At 38.4% G+C, this 26,276-nt stretch overlaps 2 protein-coding genes across 2 annotated transcripts in view; one reads left to right on the top strand and one right to left on the bottom strand.

The window, feature by feature from the left end:
- Positions 1–729: 729 nt before the first annotated feature.
- Positions 730–1,971, top strand: LOC121321937 (RING finger protein nhl-1-like). The gene has a single exon (XM_041261327.1). The coding sequence runs from the start codon at positions 730–732 to the stop codon at positions 1,438–1,440; it is 711 nt and encodes a 236-aa protein (XP_041117261.1). The 3' UTR covers positions 1,441–1,971.
- A 6,055-nt stretch (positions 1,972–8,026) lies between these two features.
- Positions 8,027–26,276, bottom strand: part of LOC121322117 (alsin-like) — a 42,505-nt gene continuing 24,255 nt past the window's right edge. The window contains exons 16-34 of the mRNA XM_041261645.1: positions 25,992–26,062; positions 23,191–23,257; positions 22,371–22,570; positions 21,873–21,938; positions 21,517–21,615; positions 20,480–20,644; positions 20,212–20,323; positions 19,876–19,953; positions 19,538–19,671; positions 19,254–19,418; positions 18,507–18,624; positions 18,260–18,417; positions 17,839–17,961; positions 13,414–13,590; positions 12,894–12,939; positions 12,199–12,260; positions 9,553–9,702; positions 9,056–9,152; positions 8,027–8,735 (exon numbers count right to left, since the gene is read on the bottom strand). Of these exons, the coding sequence (XP_041117579.1) occupies positions 8,697–8,735; positions 9,056–9,152; positions 9,553–9,702; positions 12,199–12,260; positions 12,894–12,939; positions 13,414–13,590; positions 17,839–17,961; positions 18,260–18,417; positions 18,507–18,624; positions 19,254–19,418; positions 19,538–19,671; positions 19,876–19,953; positions 20,212–20,323; positions 20,480–20,644; positions 21,517–21,615; positions 21,873–21,938; positions 22,371–22,570; positions 23,191–23,257; positions 25,992–26,062 (2,127 nt within the window). The 3' untranslated portion in view covers positions 8,027–8,696. The remainder of the gene's footprint in view (positions 8,736–9,055; positions 9,153–9,552; positions 9,703–12,198; positions 12,261–12,893; positions 12,940–13,413; positions 13,591–17,838; positions 17,962–18,259; positions 18,418–18,506; positions 18,625–19,253; positions 19,419–19,537; positions 19,672–19,875; positions 19,954–20,211; positions 20,324–20,479; positions 20,645–21,516; positions 21,616–21,872; positions 21,939–22,370; positions 22,571–23,190; positions 23,258–25,991; positions 26,063–26,276) is intronic.

Genomic DNA, 26,276 nt, shown 5'->3' with positions numbered 1-26,276 from the left:
TAATTCAAAACAAAGCAGCCCTCTAGAAGTTAATGGATCAGTGACAGAAATATTGTTGGTTTGCTGTAACCTGAAGTTGGGCAGGTAGGAGATTGTGTGAAGATAATGTTTTCTGTCTCGGCTGAAATATTGAAACCTGCACTGGAAGAAACTGCCTGTACAGGCTGTTTCTTTGTATTTAAAATGTGAGAAAATGATGGGTTGGGACAGATTAGAACAAACAGGTTTTTTTTTTTTTTTTTTTAATGGCCTTCAATTTCTATTGCAATAGGGTGTTGGTAATTGTATAGTTTAAAGAATGATGTCGAACACTTATAATTTTAAATATTATGGAACACTTTCAACAAAAATGTTTAACATGTACAAAAGATCAGCTGTACAAAAATGATAACGTGATATCTACAAACCCTTAGCAACAAAATAAATGTGACATAAATTAGACTAACTTGGCCCCATATTTTGAGCATGTGCTCACATGTAATTTTCTAAAAAAGGAGAACAAGATTTGTACTGCTTTTCTTTTTTTTTTTTTTTTTTTTAATTTTTTTGTAAATCTAAATCTATACCGGCTATTGGCTGTTTAGTATTGTCATTAGAATGTACTGAACAAAACAAAATAGCTATCAATTTTATAATAATGGAAACAATTTTAACCTTTGATAATCACTTTATACTTAAAGTATTTGTTGATGCTACCTAAAAGTTTATTTTTATTATTTCTTCCCCTAGATGTTTGATCGTGAAGGCAGTTTTCTGAGAGCGTTTGGTTCCTATGGCAACAGTGAAGGAGAATTTGACTGCTTGGCTGGTGTCACAGTCAACAGCCAAGGATGGATCATCATCGCAGACCGGTACAATCACAGGATTCAGATCTTTGATAACGAAGGGCGTTTCATCCGTAAGTTTGGCCAGGAAGGTGCAGGCGACGGCCAGCTCAGTTATCCCTGGGGAGTGGCCACCGATCGGCTTGGGCTTATTTACATCTGTGACAAGGACAACCATCGTGTCCAAGTCTTCACTTTGGATGGGTGTTACGTACGGAAGTTCGGCCAGCTAGGCAACAGGGAGGACCAGCTAGAGCATCCGCACTACCTGGCCTTCTCTCCTGAGCAGAAGATCGTTATAAGCGACAGTGGAAACCACAGGATAGTGGTGTATGATAAGGATGGACGGTTCTTGCTAAAGATTGGATCGGAAGGCACAGCTACAGGTCAGTTCAAGTACCCGCGAGGCGTTGCAGTGGATTGCAAAGGAAACATAATAGTTGGGGACAGTGGGAATAACAGGATACAGATTTTTCACCGTGATGGCACCTTCTTGAAAGCGTTTGGCAGCTGGGGCACAGGGGATGGGCAGTTAAAGGGCCTGGAGGGGCTGGCTTTGCAAAATGGGAATATAATCGTCAGTGATCGAGAGAACCACCGAATCCAGATATTCTAACTCTTGTATCCACCTAATTATTTTGAGCACTTATTTTGCCAGATGTAAAACTGGGTGCTAAAAGTAGGACCAGGAAAACGTCAATTGTGCTGGATTGTATGGTGTTATTGATTTATACACAGCTAGATTTGAACTGGGGATTACCCTGCATTGCTTTAAACATCCGTGGTGATCGGCCCCAGGTTGAGACATATTTGAAGTCAGGCCTCAAGAGGTGAAAGGAATCGGAGGCTAGTGAGTTAGGCCATTTGGGACCTCCTAACTTAGGCATCCTTGTGATTCCTCAAATTCTTTCCATATTATTTGTAATTGATGTTTGGTTTTCCTGGCGCAATTTTGGAGCAAAGACAGTAAAATTTGCAGTCTAAAATTATTAGCATGTGACTTTACATGATATTTATTAATGCAGACATAATATTTGTTAATTGACAGATTGTTTTTCAGAAGTGTTTTGAATACTTGCTGACTTCTGCATTATTTATGAACAAAGAACAGATTAATTACATTTAAGGTTTTTTTTTCTAGGTTAGATTCAAGGCTAAGTTGGACTCTAGACATCCTCGTGGATAGTGTGCATTTGTCTTCAAAGCTATGAACTCCACGGGTTAGACAACTTTTAAAGTTGTGGATTACAATAAATACACTTTTTGGTCTTTTTTGTGTATTGATGTTTTCAGATTCATCAGACCCGCAGACAATGCTTTGCAGATGTAATTTACTCACCCTGCATGCATGTATATAACTTATACGCTGTGGAGGTTTCTGAACAAATTAACACTGAATTATTTATTTATCTTTTTTTTTTTAATAGTGTGACTAACCATTGAATCTCCACATTTCACTTAAGGCACCTTTGTCACATTATGAAGTACATCCATTGGAGTAATCAATTGCCTGCACAGCAATTAAGAAATAATCTACAGTCATACTTGCTTTTACTGATATTTATAGAATTAACCCCTAAGGAAACATACATTCTTTTGTTGGACAGTTTATGAATTGCAGTATGTATATTGTGTCATCACATGAGCATTGCCCTGTGCTAAAACCCATTAAAACAGCAACCAAAAATATACAGTTATTATAAATAGCAGTGAAATCAGATTAATTTGCTCCATGTCAGAGATATATAAAACTTTATTATAAGTAACATGTCAAAATATATAATAATAATAATAAAAACAATAATAATAAGACAACTGTTTTTTAATTGCATTTATTTACCCTGGTTCATATTAAGCCTGTTAGTACTTAAGTTGTGATATATACATTTTCCTCCATAGGCAATTGTTTTACTTGTAAAACACATTCAACCATGAAAAATAGAAATTAATAGTATTTGAAGGATGCCAAAATACTAAATCAGTAATTAGCAATGACTGCACTGAAGACATGGGTAAAAACATAAGCATGTACACTGTACAAAAAGATGGGCTTCTTACAGTATGCAAAGTAATGCAGTGCACCATTCAAGTAATAACATTGTTAACAGAGTCGTCACATTTGAGAAAAGTAACCAAGTCTCCCATTTAAACAATAATCAGAGCAGCACACAAAGCCTGGGAGATTTTGTGGGGAAGGATAGTAGAGTCGAAGTCACAACAGTGCTTGTATTCAGAATTTACTTAAACATTAAATCTAACAAGTTAAGACTAAATTACCTGCCTAAATACACTGAGACTTTAGTGCAGTTATGTAAACTAGTAATTTAAAAAGTTAGGACTTTGAGAAGTATTGAAGAAGTATTTAATGTACACTTGTTATTGGCATCATTTTAAAAGGTTTATTTATTTCTTAGTGACCATGTGTGAAAGGGATGGCTGTAGTGGTGACCTCAGACCCGGAACAACAGACTCCAAACAATGAATGGCGGATGAAAACTGAGCCGTGGCGCTCAGTTTATTTATTAAATAATAATGCAAACAAAAAGAGTTTAAACAAAACACACAACACTGAAAATAAAGGGTGCGTTGGCCAAACAAACAGACGTGGACGAACCCAACAAGTACCGCGCTGGCACTTCCAGCACGCTGTAGCAATTGTTTACTTTTTAATTCTCTCCTATCTCCACCCGTTCTCCATTAACAAACACAAAACCCTGAGTGAGTGCTTCGTGCATCTACATGTACAATTGTGCTGGAATTCAGTTACCAATTCATTATTCACCTGAATCCCAGTATGTGAACCAATCTGTGTACTCCCGTGCTCACATATCAATACCCACTTAAATATGCACGTGGCGTGAGTTGTGCCACCCTCGTGTCTAAATACAAATTACACTTTATAACACTTGTGCTTTTATTTATATCCCGTGTATTTTATACATAAACACCAACATGAACACACTACAGACAACATAAAGACACTCCGCCACACCATGTTACCATGGTTATTTTATGGCACTGCCAAGGACGTGTAGGCCTTATAATATTATTGCTGTAACTGGTTATTACAATCGTATTGAGACATCCTATGTAAATACTTCATTTAGGACAACAGACTAACCATTTAGATGTTTCACAAACATACTTCTTCATTATTATCTTATCAGTGGGACATACAGTTAATTACCAGTTAACTTGTAAACCTTCATAAAACCACTAAACGTCCTAAAAATAATAAAATCTTAAGACAATTCATACAAATGATTGCAATGAAACTTTTTCCTAAACTAAACATTGTAACCAGACTGTTGTAGTCTCCACAGACAAAATATCAGCTAAAAATTAAAATCCCTCCTAGTAATTTACTGGTTACCAAATTGGGAATAGCAGAATCTGAAAACCATTACTGAAAAAACATGCAAGACTAAACCATGTCTGCTAAAAATGTCTAGGTTAAAAAACAAATTAAACGTAACCCACCCTTTATTCACGGGGACTTCACCCCACTCACAAGAGTAATATTACACTGCTGCGGTAAACTTAGCACGCCAAAGGTGTTCCAGAACTATTTCAGTCGACTCACATGGCACTTCTCTGTTAGTATTTTTTGATCACACTGCAAACACAGTTTTAACTAATCAACCAACGTAATCCGTGAGACCACCAACAAAATGCAGTTAAATCGTTTAAATCTGTTCAATACAGTGGATCAAAAACAACATTTTATAAAGGCTAATATATTTCCTGTTTTAAAAACATATGCAATAATAGTGGGTTACAACCATTGAGAAAATCTGCCCTTATCTTCTTTACAAACCTACCAGTTATAGCAAAATCTGTGGCTACTGCAGTTTCATTTGTGTAAAGGGAAGCAATTTAAACAAACAGTAGAAACCATAGCCCACAGAACACCTATTAAATATTATCTAATCAGTGCAAATAGCTAGCGCTACTGCTCATGAATTGTGCTTACTTACAGTATATCACTAAATACCTTACAAATCATAATATAACTGATTCAATCTCTGTAATAATAATGATAATATTATAACTCTGGGGTTACCCGACCAGCGACCTGTGCAATACAGAGCCATGGCATTGAACTCATGTGGTTATCATACCCCTTGCAGCTTAATAAAACATGCATTTCCATGTGTGCTTATATTTATAAAAAGGAATATAAGATCTTGTTATAACAATTCAATAAAACATAACCGTGGTCAGACATATTTAAATACAAGTAGTTTTTTAAAATGACTATTTTAGGTTCTGCAGTGTTAAGTGATGGTTTAATACAGTTTACAATAATAGCAGCTCGTTCAAGATTAGAGGCACCTTTTATTAGTATGTTGTATAGTTTTTAGTTTGGTTTTTTTGGTCACTGTTTAATGTGGGAGCTTTGCAATTGGGTGATCTATGTTGAAAGATCAGTTTTTTGTTAAATATTGTACTATTCAGTGATTAGTAACTTCATAATGGTGTAATACTGCAATGTTTAAATAGTGGACACTCACTGATACCCACAGCAACACACCAATATATAACACCATACCTTAACAGCTGTTTGAATGACATGGGATCTTCTACACAAATATACATAGGAACTGAAACACCACAGAATACAGGTTTACAACCAGGTACACAGTACCAATCCCACGGCATACAATGTTTCTTGTACTGTGTGTGTAAATCACTCAGATATTAGCTACAGCATCTTCAATATATATCTTTTATATATATTTAAGATATATTTAGCAAGCTGTGCCAATAAAAATAAAACACAAATGCAAGACTACCACCCGATGGGAACAAACATATTTGTTTGGTAAGAGGCAATTGTTTTGTTTGAATGATCTAACCACATTTTTACATTTCTTGATGACCACATGATGTTATTTTTAACACCGTCTATGGAACACTGTATGGCAATGATATTGAAGAATTTTGAATAGGCAAGAACTTTAAATTCTGGAAATATGTTCTGCTTAGGGCCTACACTTTTCAGTTTTAAGCGATAAAAATCTTTGTAATTTAATTTAAAAAAAAAAAAAAAAAACACCACTCACGTTGTCATTGAACATTGTTTGCAGAAGTGAGGCAGTATGGAAAGGAACTGGAACAGTCGTCATTAGGTTTGCACTGTGCAGTTGGTACACCACATCTGTGTGTGACTGGAACACAGGCGTGCTTAATGTCGGTTTGAAAACCTAAACGTGTGTTTTGTGACGCTACATGGGGGCGTAACACTAAATCAGTTCTCCAGCACGTAAAGGAAAATGAGGATTCGATAGAAGAAACCATAAAAGGAAAGGCACAGATGTTATGCAAGTACAGCGCTGCGGAGTTGAAATTCTTCAGAAAATGTACACAACTATACTTAGCTTAGGGATCTGTTTACAGTAGTTCAGTTTGCAATGGATCTTGGGTTTTCTTTCCTCAGTCCTACTAAGCGGACATATTATAGATGTGTGTGATGACGAGTGATAGAAACTGAAATTTACTGTATTTGAGTGGTGTTTATTTTTTATCCCCAAAAGTAACCAATTACCGATTAACAATAATAGAAAAGAAACACCATCCCCGGACCAAATCAAAAATTGAATTCAAGCCCTATCTATAATGTATGTGTTGCTGCAAATGTGAGTGATTTTGATGATTTTTATCATCAATAATTAATAAAAGATGGCTTCTCATAAACGATTTTGAGCTAGAACTAAGAACTCTGCCTTCATTAGTGCATTAGCCTAAATGTGTGCCATCTTGACTTGATTGTTTTATCAGTTGATGATGCTGGAAGGTTAAGATGCTACTGCCATTCTTAAAACAACAAACACACTACAATCAACCAAGTGCTTTAAGTGTAAACTCACCGTCACACAAGCTCAGCTATAATATAAATCACAATAAACTAGACACATACTGAATGGGGTGTGTAATAAGTCTCTTAACAGCAAATGATGAGATAATACTGACATCAGCATAAGATACGTACTTACCTCTGGACTACAGAGCTTGCTCTTTGAACCATGTGGTTTGCTGTTCATGTCCAGCCCATGCCTAGCCATTCAATTCAATGTACTGAGATGCCAATTTATTATAAGTGCCCCTTTTGAATCTTAACAATAATCTAACTGTGGTTGTGTATATATATATATATATATATATATATATATATATATATATATATATATATATATATATATATATATAGATACTGGCTTTGCAACACTGATGTCAAGCCTCCGAGTGAAATTGGAGCACAGTGCAAATAAGTTACATTTCTGTCAGCATTGCAAAACTCTCTCTGCAGGAGCCTATCAACAAAATGGTTTCTGTAGGACAGCGATACTCAAAGTGGTGTCCGCGAAGCCAGGCCATCGTGCCCGCGGCAGCTGTTCTTAAATTATGGGTTTTGAGCACATTTCTGGTGGGTCGTAGCGAGGAAAAATAAATAAAGCTTTAAACACGTTTTCCAGCAAAAGCATCACAGCAGTCTGTTGGCAGTGCTGCTCGCTTATGCTGTGCTTGTACGTACTCGACATATACATATTTTTTTTCCTGAAGGGCCTCTGCAATACGATCAACCAACTGAATATCTGCATTTTCTCTGTGGTAGCCCAATCATAAATTAGCTGGATGGGACATAAACTGTGTCTGTTTCAGTTGCAGATACTGACAGTAAGAATAAATCAATAGTAGAGTCAAATATCTGCAAAGTTTTCCGCAACTGTCCAATCATAAGCAAGCAGAGGCTGTTTACGGTATTCTGCATGAAAATTGAAGGCGGTTGAGTAGCCAATGGGAAAGTGAAAGATCTGACAGCTGTCCAATCATTTGTGAGTAGAGGCGGTGTGTTAACATGTCGGATAAGCACTGAATTTTGCCGACTGTTATTAAGAAAAATAATACATTTCAGTATTTAGAATTAAATTTTTCTTCTCCCAGACAAGGGAAACACCGTAGTAGATTTAGTTACAAATCCGCTTTCTCTGAATAATTGTACTGGAGATGAGCGATCTTTAAAACAGAGTAGTGTTGACAAATTTGCCAAATTGAAACAAAACGAGACGCTATCTATCCTCATTTATTTTAGTTTATTCATGGTTATCTGTGACGATCATGCACAGTTACTACCTGAGACTTGGCCTTAGAGTGAGCCAAGAACAACTCCCACTAAAACTCTTTATATATATTATACACACACACACACACACACACACACATACTGTATATGTCGCAGGAAGGTAATGTTTACGATAAGAACCCATGCAATAGTCAGCGTGCCCGCAAACAGCCAAGTAGGATCAATTTATGCCCGTGCCCAAATTACTTTGAGGACCACTGCTGTAGAAGAATCTTAATAAATCAAGTAGTCTTTTAAGTGTGTTTAAACACAGTTTGGTCAAGGATAAAATCTCTTTAGTTAAAAGGTAAGTTTTAAGACAGTTTAAAGTTTTGCTTTAAAAAAATAATGCGCCAATGTAGACAGTTTCCACAAAATCTACTGTGGTATTCAATCTGGGATACAGATTGCCAATCAAATTGCTGTAAAACATCAAAATCTACCCGTTGCCTTGGTGATTTAACATTTAAGAACTTTTGTTTGAGTGGGTCACTGAACTGGTAACCAACCTATTTAGGTGAAGAACAGATGAACTGTCAATCAAATACTTGCCATTCAAAACTCTGCAATAAAATATCCCTGAGCACAGGTGCAGCACTGGCAGAGACACAGACTCTGTTTAAATTGCAGTAACAAACCATGCCTTCCTATTTGAGCTTTATAACCAATCCAGCATTGACGGCACTTCATGTAGCACCTAATCTGACTGCTTTGATTCATACTAGCCCTCCTGAGGCCAAAGCTTTCTCTTATGTGATCTTCTCATGTTGAATCTGATAATAGGAAGCCTGCAAAGAAAGAAAAACCTGTATTAACATTACCGACATCCAGAAACTTTAGGCTGTGCATTTGGGGGCAGGGACTTCAGTTTCTTTTATGGCTGCGTATGCGGAAGAAATTAATGCCAATGACAAGTAAACTGCTGGAAATCCAGTCCAGTTGCACCCACCATCCTATAAACAACATAACTTATTAAGAGTTGCCCATCACAACCATTAGGAGCTATGATGTAATGCACTGCTCTAGTATTCAGACATATCATTTTATTTCTGAACTTTTCAATTTACTGTATGAAGTAGCAGAACTAAAATATCACTTTGATACTCACTTTAAGTGTTGTAAACATGATCCCCTGCTCCCCGTTTTGAACACTGGGATCCATCAAATCTTCAATGAGGTGCACCTCGGAGCCCAGATTCCTTATTCTGGTTTTAAAGAATGCAGGATACAAAAGCCAGCCTTTACTATGAATGAGCGTTATGAACTAAAAGTTATCAATATGTCATATTTAGTTTAAAGGGTTCAAGGGTTATACCTTTGACATATTTTAACACCTAACTGCTGTTGTTGCTTTTCATTTTGGACTATGTAGTAATTGAATTCAATGTTATATAACATGTAGAATCTCTCTGTCATTTACTTTAATTGGGATTCTAAGTTTCTTCTGAGGTAACAAAACAAGGTGTGGTTTCAATAAACAAATGTCACAAATGTTCCCATCTACAGCCCAGCCTGTCGCAGGATGACTGATTCCACTTCCAATTTTGAGTATCTGTATCCACAGGGGTCAATATTTGTGAGCTCAGCTGTATCCCCATGGCTTACCGTGCTCGTAGAACCACATACAGGAACACAGGGAACAGATCGTCCATAGACCACAGGAAGTCCTTTTTCAGCAGTGAAAGCACTTCTTGGGTGATCTCCTCAAACGTTTGCTGAATCACATGCAGTTTGTCAGAGGGGGTAAAGGTTGTGCTGTACAACACACAAGAAACAGCACTGCATTCGTTAAAGCGATTTCCAGGATACCTATCGCTTTTAATATACACTGGTATTTCTTTAGGATAAATCATCCAGATAATTCACTTAAACCAAGATTATAAAATATTAGGAGAAACAGAATTATCACTGGTCCCACTTTTCTTGTGTTAAGATCTTTTTTTATTTTTGCAATTTTGGACTGGTTTTCATAATTCGGGAAATATATATATAGTTTTTTGGTGCTAGACCATTGGAGTGAAACTGAGCTACATCACAGGAAGTATAAATAAAGCAAAGAACCACAAGATCTTCAACAGAAGAAAGGGGGACTAGTGATAACAGTTCAAAGAAAATTGATTGTTTAATTAGAATAAATGAACTGTAATACATGGTTAGCTCTCCTTTTACTGTTTATAACATCTTGCAAAGACCACGCACAAGAACAATTTCCAAGGCTATACCTCGTGAGAGTAGTCTGAAAACAACTTGATGAATGTTACAGTTTATATATTATATTATCTGGAAGAAACATGACAATATAGGGATATGATTTCTGTTTCTCAGCAAGCTCATACTAACACAGTGAGGTTAGATTAGTGAAAACACAGGTCAACACTGAAGTTCTTCTCATCTAGCTTCCAATATCAAAGCAATATAAACTAATAGCTGTCCTGGGTATTCAGGCATCTGCCAGCTCATACAGTGGCTTGCAAAAGTATTGACCCCCCTTGGCATTTTTCCTATTTTGTTGCCTTACAACCTGGAATTAAAATTGATTTTTATTTGGATTTCATGTAATGGACATACACAAAATAGTCCAAATTGGTGAAGTGAAATGAAAAAAATAACTTGGTTACAAAAAATTCTAAAAAATAAATAACGGAAAAGTGGTGCGTGCATATGTATTCACTCCCTTTGCTATTAAGCCTCTAAATAAGATCTGGTGCAACCAATTACCTTCAGAAGTCACATAATAAGTTAAGTAAAGTCCACCTGTGTGCAATCTAAGTGTCACGTGATCTGTCACATGATCTCAGTATATATACAGCTGTTCTGAAAGGCCCCAGAGTCTGCAACACCAAGCAAGGGGCACCACCAAGCAAGCAGCACAATGAAGACCAAGGAGCTCTCCAAACAGGTCAGGGACAAAGTTGTGGAGAAGTACAGATCAGGGTTGGGTTATAAAAAAATATCCGAAACTTTGAACTTCCCACAAAGCACCATTAAAGCCATTATTAAAAAATGGAAAGAATATGGCACCACAACAAACCTGGCAAGAGAGGGCCGCCCACCAAAACTCACGAACCAGGCAAAGAGGACATTAATCAGAGAGGCAACAAAGAGACCAAAGATAACCCTGAAGGAGCTGCAAAGCTCCACAGCGGAGATTGGAGTATCTGTCCATAGGACCACTTTAAGCCGTACACTCCACAGAGCTGGGCTTTACGGAAGAGTGGCCAGAAAAAAGCCATTGCTTAAAGAAAAAAATAAGCAAACACGTTTGGCGTTCGCCAAAAGGCATGTGGGAAACTCCCCAAACATACGGAAGAAGGTACTCTGGTCAGATGAGACTAAAATTGAGCTTTTTGGCCATCAAGGAAAACGCTATGTCTGGCGCAACCCCAACACCTCTCATCACCCCGAGAACACCATCATGGCAGCTGTGGGGATGTTTTTCATCGGCAGGGACTGGGAAACTGGTCAGAATTGAAGGAATGATGTATGGCGCTAAATACAGGGAAATTCTTGACAGAAACCTGTTTCAGTCTTCCAGAGATTTGAGACTGGGACGGAGGTTCACCTTCCAGCCGGACAATGACCCTAAGCATACTGCTAAAGCAACACTCGAGTGGTTTAAGGGGAAACATTTAAATATCTTGGAATGGCCTAGTCAAAGCCCAGACCTCAATCCAATTGAGAATCTGTGATATGACTTAAAGATTGCTGTACACCAGCGGAACCCATCCAACTTGAAGGAGCTGGAGCAGTTTTGCCTTGAATAATGGGCAAAAATCCCAGTGGCTAGATGTGCCAAGCTTATAGATACATACCCCAAGAGACTTGCAGCTGTACTTGCTTCAAAAGGTGGCTCTACAAAGTATTGACTTTGGGGGGGGGTGAATACTTATGCACGCTCAAGTGTTCTGTTTTTTTGTCTTATTTCTTGTTTGTTTCATAATAAAAAATATTTTGCATCTTCAAAGTGGTAGGCATGCTGTGTAAATCAAATGATACAAACCCCCCAAAAAATCCATTTTAATTCCAGGTTGTAAGGCAACAAAATAGGAAAAATGCCAAGGGGGGTCAATACTTTCGCAAGCCACTGTAGCTTTCCATCCCTTGGGGATGCCTGCCTAAACTAATAGAGCTAGTTCAGAGACAACAGTGAGCTGATTCCAGGTTTTGACTAAAGAGATTCTGGGGGCAAAAAAACAAGCAAAACAGCATAATTTAGACAAACTATCACCTCACCTATAGAAGACATCTTACCTGATTTGTTGTAAACTTTCCACAGCTGAGGCAAAGCAGATGTCCTTTGTGCTTGGCAGCACCTACAGAAATAGAGCTATTTAAAGATATCTCACATAGCACATGCACTACAAAGTAATCTTGTTTCCAAAGAGAACAGACAGCATAGAATATACAAAGGCAGCAATATCTCATAAATGAGTGGCTTGCCTCCTAATAATGAAGCATGCTCTTTTGAATGTGTGTAGCAGTGAGGGGTCAGCTGATCCCTTGAGCTCCTGTATACCCATGGAAAATGGCGCATTGCTGGTTGACATCGATAGTCATGTAATTGCTCCAGTGCTCTGGTGAAGCTAAGGCTCTTGTGTCACTGAAATGCACTTAATTATGCTTTTTAAAACCTATTTATTTAATAACATTTTATGATACATATAATGGCCTACCAAAACATAAAAAATATGTATTTTATGAATTCAGATACTGGCTGTTAACAATGCAGCTCCTAAAAAACACATTTTAACATGTTATTTAAGGTTATAAAAGAGAGGGGCAGCAGACACTAAGTTTTAAAACTTATTGTACAAACGTAATCTCCTAGTTCAAAACTTCAAAGATCCTCTACAGTAGCAGCAGTGCACTTTATCTGTCTTCAAGCCAAATAATGTTACAGAAATCAATTTTTATTTTCTGACTTTAAAGAAAAACTAAAACAATACCTTTTTGTTCTTTCCCAAATTAGAGACGCAAACAGGCCAGAATTTCCTGCAAAAAGACAGAGAAAAGACTACAGACTTTGGTGGCCTAAGTCACTGTAAAATTGCTAGCACAGGCAGAAGCAAAGACAACCACCCCCATTGCCACTCTAACATGTGTCAAACCTCTAGGGCATCCTTGGCCTCTCATTTTTTCAATTGTGTATTGGGGACTGCTGAGGCCACAGAACTTTTGATCAAGACTGGCTTGCAGATTGTAGATTAGACTACTATAACTCACCATAGACAATATGTTTAAACTACCGAATTGTTTCCTGTCCACTGTAAAATTAGGCTCTCCTCAATAGCTACAGTCAGACCATGTGACCTACAGCACAGGAAGTGATGGGAAGCAATGCATTCAGAAATACACCCACTATTAAATACATTTTAAAAACAAGCAAATAATCTAAAAGATACTGAGCACAGTGAAAGGCATGCTGCTGATAATGTAGCTAACAGTCAGGAATACGGGGGATCATACTGTTGCACTCCCAGGAAGTTGAGCAGTGCCAGGTCGGGCTGCTTGTTGAGTCTCAGCACGCAGTCCCAGTACACGTCCTCCTCCCGCTCGTTCTCCAGCGCGTACAGGGTGAACAGCGGCGGGTACAGGCGGGGCAGCAGCACCGGGAGGAGCAGGCCAGAGCTGCTCACCAAGCAGCTGAAAAACACAGACACCAGGGACACAGGGTGAACTTAACAAACATCTCATTTAACTGAACAACCTTTATATAATTTCAATCACATTCTTCATAACGACTATTAATATTGCACTGAACTTACACTGGTCTAAACTATCTTTGCCTTCTTAATATCTTTGTATTCTTGATGGATAATCTTCCCCTATCCGCAAACAGATTTTATTAAGCATGACGCCTCACAAGCACAGTTGCCCCCGAAATGGTTTACTACCCACGCAGAACGACCACGTGGTCTACCCCCAAAAAGGGGTTTTTTGCAATGGTGACAGCCAAGACTGGTATCATATTAAATGTTGATTCAAACTGGCAGCACCCTACATGTCTCTCCTGCTGTCTAAGTGAACACGCTTGCCCCCGATTCTGTGCCACAAAAATGGAGCGGAGACTGCCGGAAAATATATTATGAAGACATGTCCTGCGCTGTTATATAGCGCCTGCCCCACCACCACATGACCGCATAAATTTCGGGGCGTGGTATGATTAACATATTCACCGAAGTGATTCTGATGACAACACAATGAGGTTACAAATAGACAACTGAGCACTGCGTTAAGACATGCTGAAACCAGGTTTATTTAGTGGTGCAATCAGGAACTTTAAGAATTGAATACACTATAAAAAGCAAAGTAGTCTTAAGTAACAACTGTGTGTGTCTGGGCTGACATAGAAAGAGGAAATCAAAGAAAAAAAAGTAAAAGAAAAAGAACCTAAGATGAAAAGAAACAACAAAACGTAAGAAACTAACAATATTATTCGTAAATTAATAATAAACAAATATATGACTAAAAAAAAAAATACTACTTTGCACATACAATGGAGTACTACATTTATTTTCACAAGGACTGTAGCAATTTTCATGGCAATTATTACAAGTGAGAATATTTATGTACAATAAATAGAGCATAGCACCACTTTTGTATCTGTATGTGTACGTCTGTCGTTTCTTTCCCTGGTTGTGGCAAGTGCTGTGTGTATCATGTGCAACTTTAAACGAGTTAACTGCTGTGTAAACTTAACACAATGTATTTGCTTTGTTTCCGAGCATTGTAGTGCACTTGCCCTCTGAATGTGGTCTGTCAACGTAAAATATTCCTTGCTGTCCTATCTATTTAAATTTTGTATGGCAAATAAAGATAATTGAAAAAATTAATCGAGAAAGTGTTTGTCAGTGGCAATGCAGTAACCACAACACTACAGCAACTAGTCTCCGTTTTGAATGAAGAGTTGAAATCAAACAACTGCACGCAGTCTGATTAGTTTCAGCAGCTTTATTTAAGGATATCACAGTAACAACGCAGGCACGTCGCATCTCTTCTAAAGCCAGGGGAAGACGGCTTTGACTTTATGAACACACATGTGAACAAGTAACTGAAAAAACAGCACGATCAGGATTAGCACATAGTGCAGATAACTAGATTATTTTTTAATTACTAAAACTTTTTTATTTTCATTATTTTGCTAATAAATGCTAGGACCTAACAGTATCTTTAATACTGAAACAAATGCCCGAACATGTACTCAAATGTAAAAAAAAAGTTAGCTGTACTTTTATTCTTTACATGATCTTTTCACAAACGGGGGGACGGAACGGGACGGTTGGGCTCTGGAAAATATTCCATGAGAAGTCCTGGTTATACTGAAACTCTAGTACAGTACAAGCTCAGAGGGAACGTGATGCTGAACTTCATGCCCCGCTAGAAAATTAATAGGCTGCTGCTACTGGTAGACAGATCAGGAAGGGTAGTATTTTACACTTTAAATAAAGTAATGTCAATGCACAATTGTACATTGTATAACTATTAAAAATAATAAATGATTGCCCTGCGTGCCTCTACCTCTTCTATTAATGTAGCAATCTACTGTGTCGTAAAGCACGGTTACGTATTCTCTCGGCGAGTGACCTACTACTTGTTGTTCTGACTTGCGCTGTTTTCCTTGCTCTGTGCTACTGACGCTCGACATGATCTCCACTTCTACATTCAAAACAGAGCCTTGCAGTGACGCAAGCGCATTCTGTCTCTTTCAGGGATTATTGCCTGGCAGTGATTGAATAGTAGATCCCCCAACCTACTCAGCATTGATTGGCTGGGTGCTGTCACTGCGTCACTAAACCCGCTTTTGCTGGGTTTTTATCAGAATTGAGCCCTATGTCAGCAAAGTGGGTCCTGTCAGACAAATCTGTCATGTGTTTACAAAGGTGGTTATAAAATTTGTGACCCTATACAGAAAAAAACACAACACAGCAAACAGCAGTAACATCGCCCAATTAATAAAAATCATGTCTCAATAAACAACATGAAACCCTTTCAGCTGGCTAATTTGTTATTGCTATTTACTGTGTTTACTCTTCTATATACAGCCTACACTGATGCAGAACAATCTATTTTAAGACTTTGCTCTTAATCACGGTCACATGCACTTGTCTCTAGCTACTTTCTTTAACAACATGATCAGATGCTCCATTCGCTGCTTTAAGGGGGGGGAGAAGTCAGAAGATCAGAATAGTTTAATTGACAAAGACAACTGCGCCCACATTTTATATAAATAAATAGACAAATAATATTACATAAAGCACAATTTCTTTGAGCGGTTATATTTCAAGATGTTAGTACCTTCTGTATCCGTTATATACAGCGCCGAGAAAAAGTTTATGAAACCCCAATGATAATTATGGAAATTCCATAGTTTTACCACGAGAGCCTTCTTTTCTTAGTTATCCAATAGCGTTTATATTAACCTATTCATCAAGGAAGTCACAAAGAACCCCAGAGTATCATCCAAGGACCTGCAGTCCACTCTTGTATTGGCTAATTTGAGTGTTTATGACTCAACTGTCAGAAAAAGACTGAACAAGAATGGTGTTCCTAGAAGGATAGCCAGGAAGAAACCACTGCTCTCTAAAAAGAACATTGTTGCCTGTCTGAAGTTCGCCAATGAGCACATAGATGATCCACAAGACTTCTGGAACAATGTTCTCTGGTCAGACAAGTCAAAGGTAGAACTTTTTGGCTTTAATGAGAAACGTTATGTTTGGCGAAAACCAAACACTGCGTTCGAACAGAAGAACCTCATCCCAGCCGTCAAGCATGGGGGTGGGAGTGTGATGGTTTGGGGCGGCTTTGCTGCCTGGGAACCTGGACAGCTTACCATCATTGACACATCATTATATCACAAGATTCTAGAGGGGAATGTCAGGCCATCCGTCCGTGAGCTGAAGCTGAACCAAAAGTGGGTCATGCAGCAAGACAATGATCCGAAACAAACAAGCAGATCTACAAAAGAATGGCTGCAGAAGAAGAAATACCATGTTTTAGAATGGCCTGACCTAAACCCCATCGAAATGTTGTGGCAGGACCTGAAGTGAGCTGTCCATGCAAGGAAGCCCTCAAATGTCACCGAGTTGAAGCAGTTCTATAAGGAGGAATGGGCCAAAATTCCTCAAAACCGATGTGGGAGACTGACCAACAGTTACAAGAAATGCTTATTTGAAGTCATTGCTGCTCAAGGGGTGCCACCAGTTACTGACTCTAAAGGTTCACATACTTTTTCACACATGGATATTGCATGTTGAATCATTTGGATAAATAAATGTTGAAAAAATATCATGTTTTTCTATCATTTGTTTAATCAGGTTATCTTTATCTATTATTAGGACTTAGATTAAGATCTAATAACATGTTAGGTTTGAAATATGTGAAAATCCTAAGGGGTTCACAATCTTTTTCTCGGCACTGTTTCCTCCTAATAAACCTTCTTGTGAAACATGTTCTGATTGTTTTTTGCTGTAACCAAATTAAGTATTTTCTTGAATACTTCTTGTAAAATAACTTTACACCTCACTTAAATATCTCGGTATCCGGTAACACATTCAATATGATTATCGATTCAGGGATATTAAGAGAGCTGAGTGGGGCATGCAATCCTGAAAAATGTACATAATTTGGGGGAAGCACTGCACTTGTGAGACATTGCACTCAAAAAGCTATTTTTCATATGGTTGAAAAAGAGGCGATTACCTATTCAGTGGTTACCTATTACCTAATTACCTATTTAGTAATCAAGGGGTCCGAGAGGGTGAAATGAACAACAAATCGGCATCTGCAGTCATTCTGCTTTTTTTCATCTGTTCCAATGCATGTTTGGAAGGGTGGTGAACATATACACTGTAATTTTCAGAAATATTAAGATTCAGAATTATAGAGTCATACCCAGGTTGTGTTGATTCTGATCTGGAGTCTGTTTCCTTTTCACAATGTGGCCTCTTGTCATGTGAAGCAGCACTGGGGCTTGGGATCACACTGCCCTCTTCTGGGAGATCGGGGAAAAGGAACCTAAAGCCAGAAACAGCTCCACTTACAACCGGGGATTGTTACAGATCTTCTCAGCAGTGATGTTTTTCACTTTTCACTGCTCTCTAGCTTCCTTGAGTGCCAATAGCAATGATGTCTTTCTACACATGTGTCTTGTTTGGCACTTTTAGAGATCATCACTGTATTATATTGCACAGGGTCAAAAGGATTATGAACTGCAGAACAAGCAGTGTCTATACTGCTGTCCCTGGGCCCCCTTTTAAATGTTGTCAGAACTACAAGAAATTGACTCAGTTGAAAACCCAGAAAATGGCCTTGCCTAACTAGCTGGAAGATCCGTTTCAAGTAGGACTGGATCTCATTGACAGCCTGCTCCAGTAAGCGCCGATTGGCACCCACTCCCACATAGGTCATTCTGTAGACAGCCACCAGCGTCTCCACCAGCTTCCCCAAGGGGTGCAGCGGGGTGTCACAAGCCTGAAAGAGCCACAGCGTCAGAGAGCAACATCTGCTTTCACAGATCCTAGATTAGCACTGATCTTGGACTCAGATTAATAAAAATGTACCTTTATTAAATATTTTCGGATGTTTTCATATTTCTCCAGGGTCACAGGGCCAGCATGCTGAGGAATAACTTCCAAGCCCTCCAGTGTTTTGTTGTGAGACTGACTCATAATTTCAAGACTAAAACCAAACAGATCAGATTAGTTGGTAACATATCCCAGCTGTTGTCAGTATAGCTACAAAAATAAATAAACAATCATATGATAAAGTTGACAACATTAAAACCTCAATATAAACCCTTTGCATTTTGCTTTAAAAGAATAACTCCACTACCATTCAATCATGCACACCTTAGCTTCCTAATGCATACGCACATGCTAATAATGTAAATATTTATACTGTAGCAAAGTTTAGTTGATGTAATAATAGCATGCAGTTTACATTTTGCAACCTATGCACTCTCCTGTCTTGTTGCATAAGTACTGGGTCAAAGTGTTAAAAGCTCTAACCCTGGCCTGGACATGCTCTTGAATCCCTGTACATGTAGCTGTTAAACACAGAAACATTAGGTCTGCAACAGAGCAGAAACAGTTAAAATTCTACCGTTTAAAACACTTAAACATGGCCTGGAATGTCCTTTAAAAACCAGGATGGCCTGTCACAAAACCAAAACAAGAGCTCAGGGCTAAACAGCCAATTCATTAGGAGCTTAAATAATTCTTAGTTACAGCTGCAGTCTTAAAATAACCACTTGGAACATTAGGGGGCAGTATATAAATATAAATGAAACCAAAAACATGTGCATATACCTGTCCTTATGTTGTCTTCTGCTGGTCGTCAAGGCAACTGCAATATTCTCCCAGGCTCTCCAGTTCTCTCCTTGCCCAGGGTTCTCACATCCTAATTGACTCCAGCACTCATCAAACACTGCCCTCCACTTCTCATCCGGAGCCACGGCCAGGACACCCAGCTTCCTGCTCCGGCAATCACAGACTCAGCATTAGAATAGCAGAACTGCCATAAACACGCCGTTCAGGAAATTAAGCTAAGATGCAGTTTGAATTTCTATCTCTCCCTCGGATCAGATACTTACAGAGTTTCTGTCTTCTCCTTGTCACTATCATACATGTTTGGCTTGAAGTATGTGCCGGCCACTTTCAGCCCCGTGCCCCACTCGCCGCTAAAGGTTCCCTCAAAGTAATCTCCGTTGGGAATGGTCAGAGTTCCCTGGAGGGGCAAGGCTTTGTAAATGCAAGGCTACTAATGTTCTAAGAGCCTGGGACAAAAATAATAGCAAGAACTGATAGCCTGGGCTACTAATACAATATGCTACTATATTGTAAGCACGCTCAACCTGTACCCCCGAAGATGGATCGCTGGTTAGTTTTATATATAGTCTGTAGATGTACACAGATTATTCATCATTGCTACCTTTCCGTTGAGAGTCCAGTCATCTATAAACTCTCCCTCGTAGCGGGTGTCTTCTTCAGAGAGGAGAATCCCAGAACCCTATCAATAGAAACCCAAGTTAGGTCTGCCGCTCACTGTGAGGAAAGCAAATTGGTTGGACACAACAATCAATTTGAAGGGGAAGAAAAAAGGGAACTTCAGCGCAAATAGTTTATCTTACTTTGAAGTTTTTTTTAGTATTACTACATATTCTACCACTTAGTGTTTCATAGTTAAGGACATACTATAGAGGTAACGCAAATCATACATCATGCACAAAGGAATACTCAGTACTCCCATTATGAAAGCAGCACTCACAATCATTTTATTGCTGCTGAAGGCACCTTCATAGTACAGTCCAAACTGGGTGACAATAACTCCATTTCCCTGACGGAGGTCGTCTTGCCACATCCCCATGTATTTCTCTCCCCTGAAATTCAGATTCACTACAAGTAAGCGTCCACAGCAAGAAGAGGTCATGAATGAATGTTAGGGTACAATGGCAACTGTGTTGAAATGAGATATTCATACTTTTCCACTGATTAAGGAAGTACATAGTATTAGACATTTAAATTGCTAGAATTACCTTGTGATGTCGTCAAACACCCCGTAGCCTGTCTTCTTGTCCTGTACCCACTGCCCAATGAACATGCTGGGGGAGGATGATGTCAGCTTGCCACTGCGGAGAATGCCATGTCCGTGCCGCATGTTGTCCTGAAACGAGCCCTCATACACCTCTCCTGTAGCATATCTAAACACACAAACGGCAGGCCTCTGTTCACTGACTGGAGTAGGACTTACTGCAAATCACACTGAAACCGTAGTCAAATTCACAGACAGGCAAATGTGCCAAAAAGACAGGCCACAAGAACTAAAAAATAAACATTATTAACGTCAGTTTTAATTAGTCAGGTGAGTTAAAAAGGATTTTAGTCAACTATTTTTCTATTGATTTAGAGTTCAGTCCCCCGTCTCTGTATAAACACTGCTGCTGGCAGTGAATAATTTTACATTCCACACAAAGTGCAAGGCTCAGCACAAAAAAATAAAAAATCAAATTATAAACTGTTACATGTAGCACACACCTTTATGTAAATGAGACGCCCCTAACATGCAAATCAGCATCCCTCGAGGATCAGAGCTGTGCATCACAGATCACAGAAATATATAAAAGATGCATCTCCGTGTTGCAAATTACTCTCAGCCTGATAGAGAGAAAGCTACTTGCAGCCATTTGTACTGATGTTGCTATGGAACCGTCTGGAGAATAGAACAGTAATCACTGCAGAATGATCTCATAAAATTCCAGGACACTGAACATTAATCCTGGCTGTGGCAGGTTCTAATCATCTGTCCAACCTCTGTACTTCCAGCACCATACTGTGGCCCAATTCAATGCCAATGCTAGCTCCCTGTGGGCCCCAAACCAAGATCACCAATTTGGCGAGGATGGACTACAAAGCATGCATAACTCACCCAGCACTGTAAGAGGTAGTGCTTTTACTAGATGAGCCACTAAGGACAATCTACTCTACCATCCTGTTACAGTATATGTAGTGTTAAAATGTGTCTATTGTGAGTGTGTTGTATTTTGATAATTATTTCCACTGTTTTCTCACTTACTTGTAAGTACCATAACCATGCATTTTTCCTTCTTTCCAGTGGCCTTGGTAATGATCTTCTTTACCCAGTGCCCTGTTTGGTACAATATACTCCCCAAAACTGTAAAAAAAAAAAAAAAAAAAAAAGTTATATGGACTAAGGTGATGTCCAGTAGTTTAAACCTGAAGAAGTAAACTACATTATCTTCATGAGCAAGGATGAATGGTATGAGGCGAAATTTGTTATTTACAGCCCTCCTCACATGCAAAAATAACTATTGTGTTTTTTTTAATATAGTATTAACTTATTGTCTCTATTTATAAAATATTATTTTCTCATCTTTATTTGTAAAAGGCAGCATTTTGTTATGCACTTACCCATCCTCTAAACCATTCTTGAACGTTCCAGTGTACATCCTGCCATCCTGCCATTTTAGCACACCCCTGAAGTAGGAAAAAATACTGGTTATGACGTGAACTACCCTGTAGACATTAGTAATGGATTGGGAATACAACAGCGAATCCATGCTTCAGAGAAAGAAACATACAAGGCTATTATTTGCCATGTGTCACAAGATACAAAAATAGTTATCAGAAGCATGTGAAGCATTGGTGATATTTCTAGTTATCACTATGTGAAGTACGCTACATTTGCTCGTAATTCAAACAATTCCCATGGCAATTGTTGTTAAGGCAACATTCCTTACCTTATGTTTTTTAGACTACTGCCAAATGCTGGTGGGCATATTTATATTTAAGCATAGTCTTTTGTAACCTGGTTACCAGCCTGTATGTTCAAGCTGCAGCTACCTGTCGTGTGGATGCATATTTTTACCAAAATCGTGTTGTCAAATGAAGTGAAGTGCTTTTACTCACTTTCCGTTGGGCTTTCCAGCTAGCCACCGTCCTTCGTAGGTAGCCTCCTTGAGCCGACTGTCCTTGTAAAAGGTATATTTGGCTGTCCTGGAGATTGGGGGCTCTGGTCTCTGAACACTCCCAGAGCCAGGCATCAGGAAATCTGGACAGCCATTCAGATCCTGGTCCACTGCCTGGTTGATTGCTCTCAGCCACTTAGCCTAAAGGTAATAAAAATGTTAGAGCCAGAAGATGCTTTCTAAGAGCGCCACTTTCTAATGGGGTCATTTTGACCAACAAAGACTACATGGGGGGTTATTGAGAAGTCTAAACAAAACTTCTCAATAATATAAAAATAATAAAATGCCAAAGTAATTTTTGTCTGGAGTTTAATGTGAGTCTGCTCATTCAAACACACTAGCACAAGTGACTCTAATCTTCTTGTAAAGAATACTACACAGCATCTCTCTTGCTTAACCATTTAATGTCTTTCGTGTCCCAACATGTAATACCATGCAATCTATAAAATGTAATTTTCCTTAGCTGTTAAAAAATACTATGGGTCAAGATATGATTAACTGCTTACGCTAGCAAGAAAATAGAACAGTTGCAGGTACAGAATGAGTAGTTTCTTGCTAAATTTATTTTGTTAAATTTGTTTTATTCCTTTCAGAAAACGTTTGTACAGGCTTCAAAAGTGGACGTTGAAATAACAAGGGTTAACATCAGATAGTTATAACACAAATCCCTTTGGGACTTCTTAGCTGTGGCCATGACGTTGGTATTCTTAGTCATCTTTGACCATCTGTGAAAGCACTGGAAGTGCTGGAAGGCTGCCTACCTTTTCCACGGGGGATGAAGCCAACAGAGAAAACTGTTCTTCTGGCGAGGTGATTTTCAGCCCATACCTGTTGAAATGAAAGAAAATAAATAAACAGATTGAAACATTTGAATTTTTTTCATGACTCTTCTTTTGCATGAAATTGCGAAGTACTGACAATTTACTAATTACTGTATCAAAACAGATCTAAACTGAAAAAATGATATCTAAATTGCGTAGGACACAAGAGGTGGATATTAGCTTAGATTGTACAGCACCATATATAATATTCTATTATATAATATTATGTAATATATTATCTCCATCGTGTTTTGGTACATAGCTCTGAACAACAGCTTCTAAAAGTTCCAGGTAATATGATTCCCTTCCCTAGTGTCCTGGCATCAAAAGGGTTAATTATGTTACACATAGATACCGTATTTTGTTTAACGTTGTCATAGCTTTGGAAAATAACCTTTGTTGTGTATGTTTTCATATCTAGTTGCATAGCAGTTAACCAATTTCCCATTTTAAATAAAACAGCACAAGCTGTAAGTAAATGTTCCTTGATGCCAATGCCCTAGATTTGTGCTGGCACTTGCATATCCTCACAATGACGAACACATAACACGTCGTGTTCAGAATATGATTCTAAAGCAACCTCAAACTGAAATTATGGATTTGTTGTTCATAACTCAAATACACAGGTAATTATATTGATGCTAATCCCACTGTCACACGTAAAGCCTTGACATGTCTGAATATAATTAACATTTCACAGCTATGACTGTCAAAGCTGAGAAATAACCTTGAAAATCTAATTCTAAAAAACGTTTCACCTTCACTGTTTCATGTTTTTTTTAGGTAGAAATGTTTTCTTTTATATAATGACCGAAGGATAAGAAAAAAATGATGATATCCAGATTGTATCCAGTTTCATTTATATTCTATTTCTTAGCCATATGCACCATTACTCAATGACATCTTTGAGGCTGAAGTCGACAAATACTGAAAAACCGTTAGTATCTGAGATTGAAATCTATATTTTGCTAATACTTTTAACAAAGTAAACAACCCAAAATAGGACTTTTAACAATCTTCTGACAGTTCTGAAAAGATCAATTAAGAAGGTTTATTTGACAGAAAGCTAAAAACACTTTCAATTGCTACAGCATTCAAAGGAGAAATAATTACACGTTGCGTGTAGGGTGTCTCTTATTATCGTCTGTCCGTATGCCACACTTAATCTGGGGGTATATGGATAGTGTTAAATGTATCCATGGTAGCTAACTGCTCATTCAGTTATGATAAAAAAAGAAAAGGACATTCTCTATTAATCAAGTTTCACGATCCGGGGGTATGTGGAGGCCCCCCGTTTGTCTGTCAGTACATACTGGCTTACATCTGACATGCACTTGGACTTGAACCGAATATAGGGGTGTATAGAAACATGGTGCTAATTGCATTTTTGTGTGCACATTTTTTTTTTTAGTGCAGTCAGAATATGAATTAAGATGATTTCCATTAATGGTATTATTCCAAGTGATGACATATTACACAGAAACATCTGATAATGTGATTCTTATGGTTACTTTATATAAAAGGTAAAAATATGGTTCCCTGGGCTTAAAAATGATCAAAGCAAAGTTCACAGGGAAGTTCAAAAAGAATTATGTAATTTACTCTAAAACAGTTGTGTGGCACCTGCTAAAGCACAAAGATACTACGACTTAAACTGCATATAAAACAGCTATTGATATTTCCTTACACATCTGCCATGTTCCCTTAAACTTCCCCTAACTGTTTCAGTATTATATACAGCAGCATATTTTCAATGGACCACAAAGGTTCCTATGTCTAAACAAATTCCCCTACTCTAGACATCTGGCAACTGCCAACGGACCTTGAGAATCATTAACCTTCTGCGGTCCTATGTCGGACCAGGTCCAATATTACAATTTTCCCTTTCCAGTCAAAAGGACGTAAAGCACAGGTCTCTAGTCGTTTTTTTCTCTGGAAAAAGCCGAGAAAACCTTTCAATGGCCGACTGAGACCAGTAGGAACCGAATGAAGCCGCAAAAAAAGGGGCCTATCTGATAGCCCCATGCACCACAGAGATAACACGGACATAAACAAAGGAGATAGCTGCTTCTGCATCCAGCACTCAAAGAATATCACAGACATGCGCAGAGCTTTTTGAGATGTTATAGTAATAAAATAATGACTTGGATCACATTATTGAGGAGTTTGGTGACAAAACCAGTGATCAGGAGAGAATTTATCAGTATGCACGCCTACAAAGAGGTATGTGAAAAATACAGCGAACAAGGGGTGGGGCTTGGTTAGAGATACAGTCCTGGGTTTCCTTTTGCGATTCAATGCCTTTTAAACCCGTTTTACTATGAAAAAAATATATTTTAAAACAGCGCATGTAAAATAAACAGCGCGGGTGAAAATAAATTGGACCTGACACGCCTGACAAGCGCTGAATAAATGGACTGCAAAGGGTTAAAGTAGATAATAACTGTTCTACGGAAAGAGAACGTATAGCTGTACAGCTTCTAAATGCACCATCAGATGCTGACATTGAATCATTTCAGCTTTTCAATCAGGACTTTACCCTTTAAACACCTTAGACAAGGGTGCCAAGGACTACAAGGGTATGGAGGCAAAACCCACTCCCTCACCCTCTATGAGGATGTTTTATCCAGGACAGGCTTGTGGCGCAGGGTGAATCACATTGTCACAGTCTGTGCTTTCAGTCCCTGTTGTGTGGATAAACTGAAAGTTTATACAATTATTAAAAATAACTTTATACTCACACTCCACTGGATTCTTCAGAGATGGGTTCAACCCAAAGGGTGGACAGAGGGAATACATGGTGGGTTGAAAACTGCAAGGGGAAAAAGTATAACTGAATGAAATACACATCCTCAGATCACTTCCCTCCAGGCCACGCTGAATCGAGACACTCTTAATGAAATCACACCAGTGCCGATATGAACTCTTCTCATTCATGCAATTACATTCGAAAGTCTAGTCACTTATTAATTGAATAAAAAAAAATACAAACAGTTCTAAAAACGAACTGTTGCCAATGAGGGTGA

This window comes from Polyodon spathula, chromosome 10 (assembly GCF_017654505.1).
Source record: "Polyodon spathula isolate WHYD16114869_AA chromosome 10, ASM1765450v1, whole genome shotgun sequence".
NCBI lineage: Eukaryota > Metazoa > Chordata > Actinopteri > Acipenseriformes > Polyodontidae > Polyodon > Polyodon spathula.
Note: the sequence above shows the minus strand (reverse complement) of the source record. Positions and strands in the feature narration are given on the sequence as shown.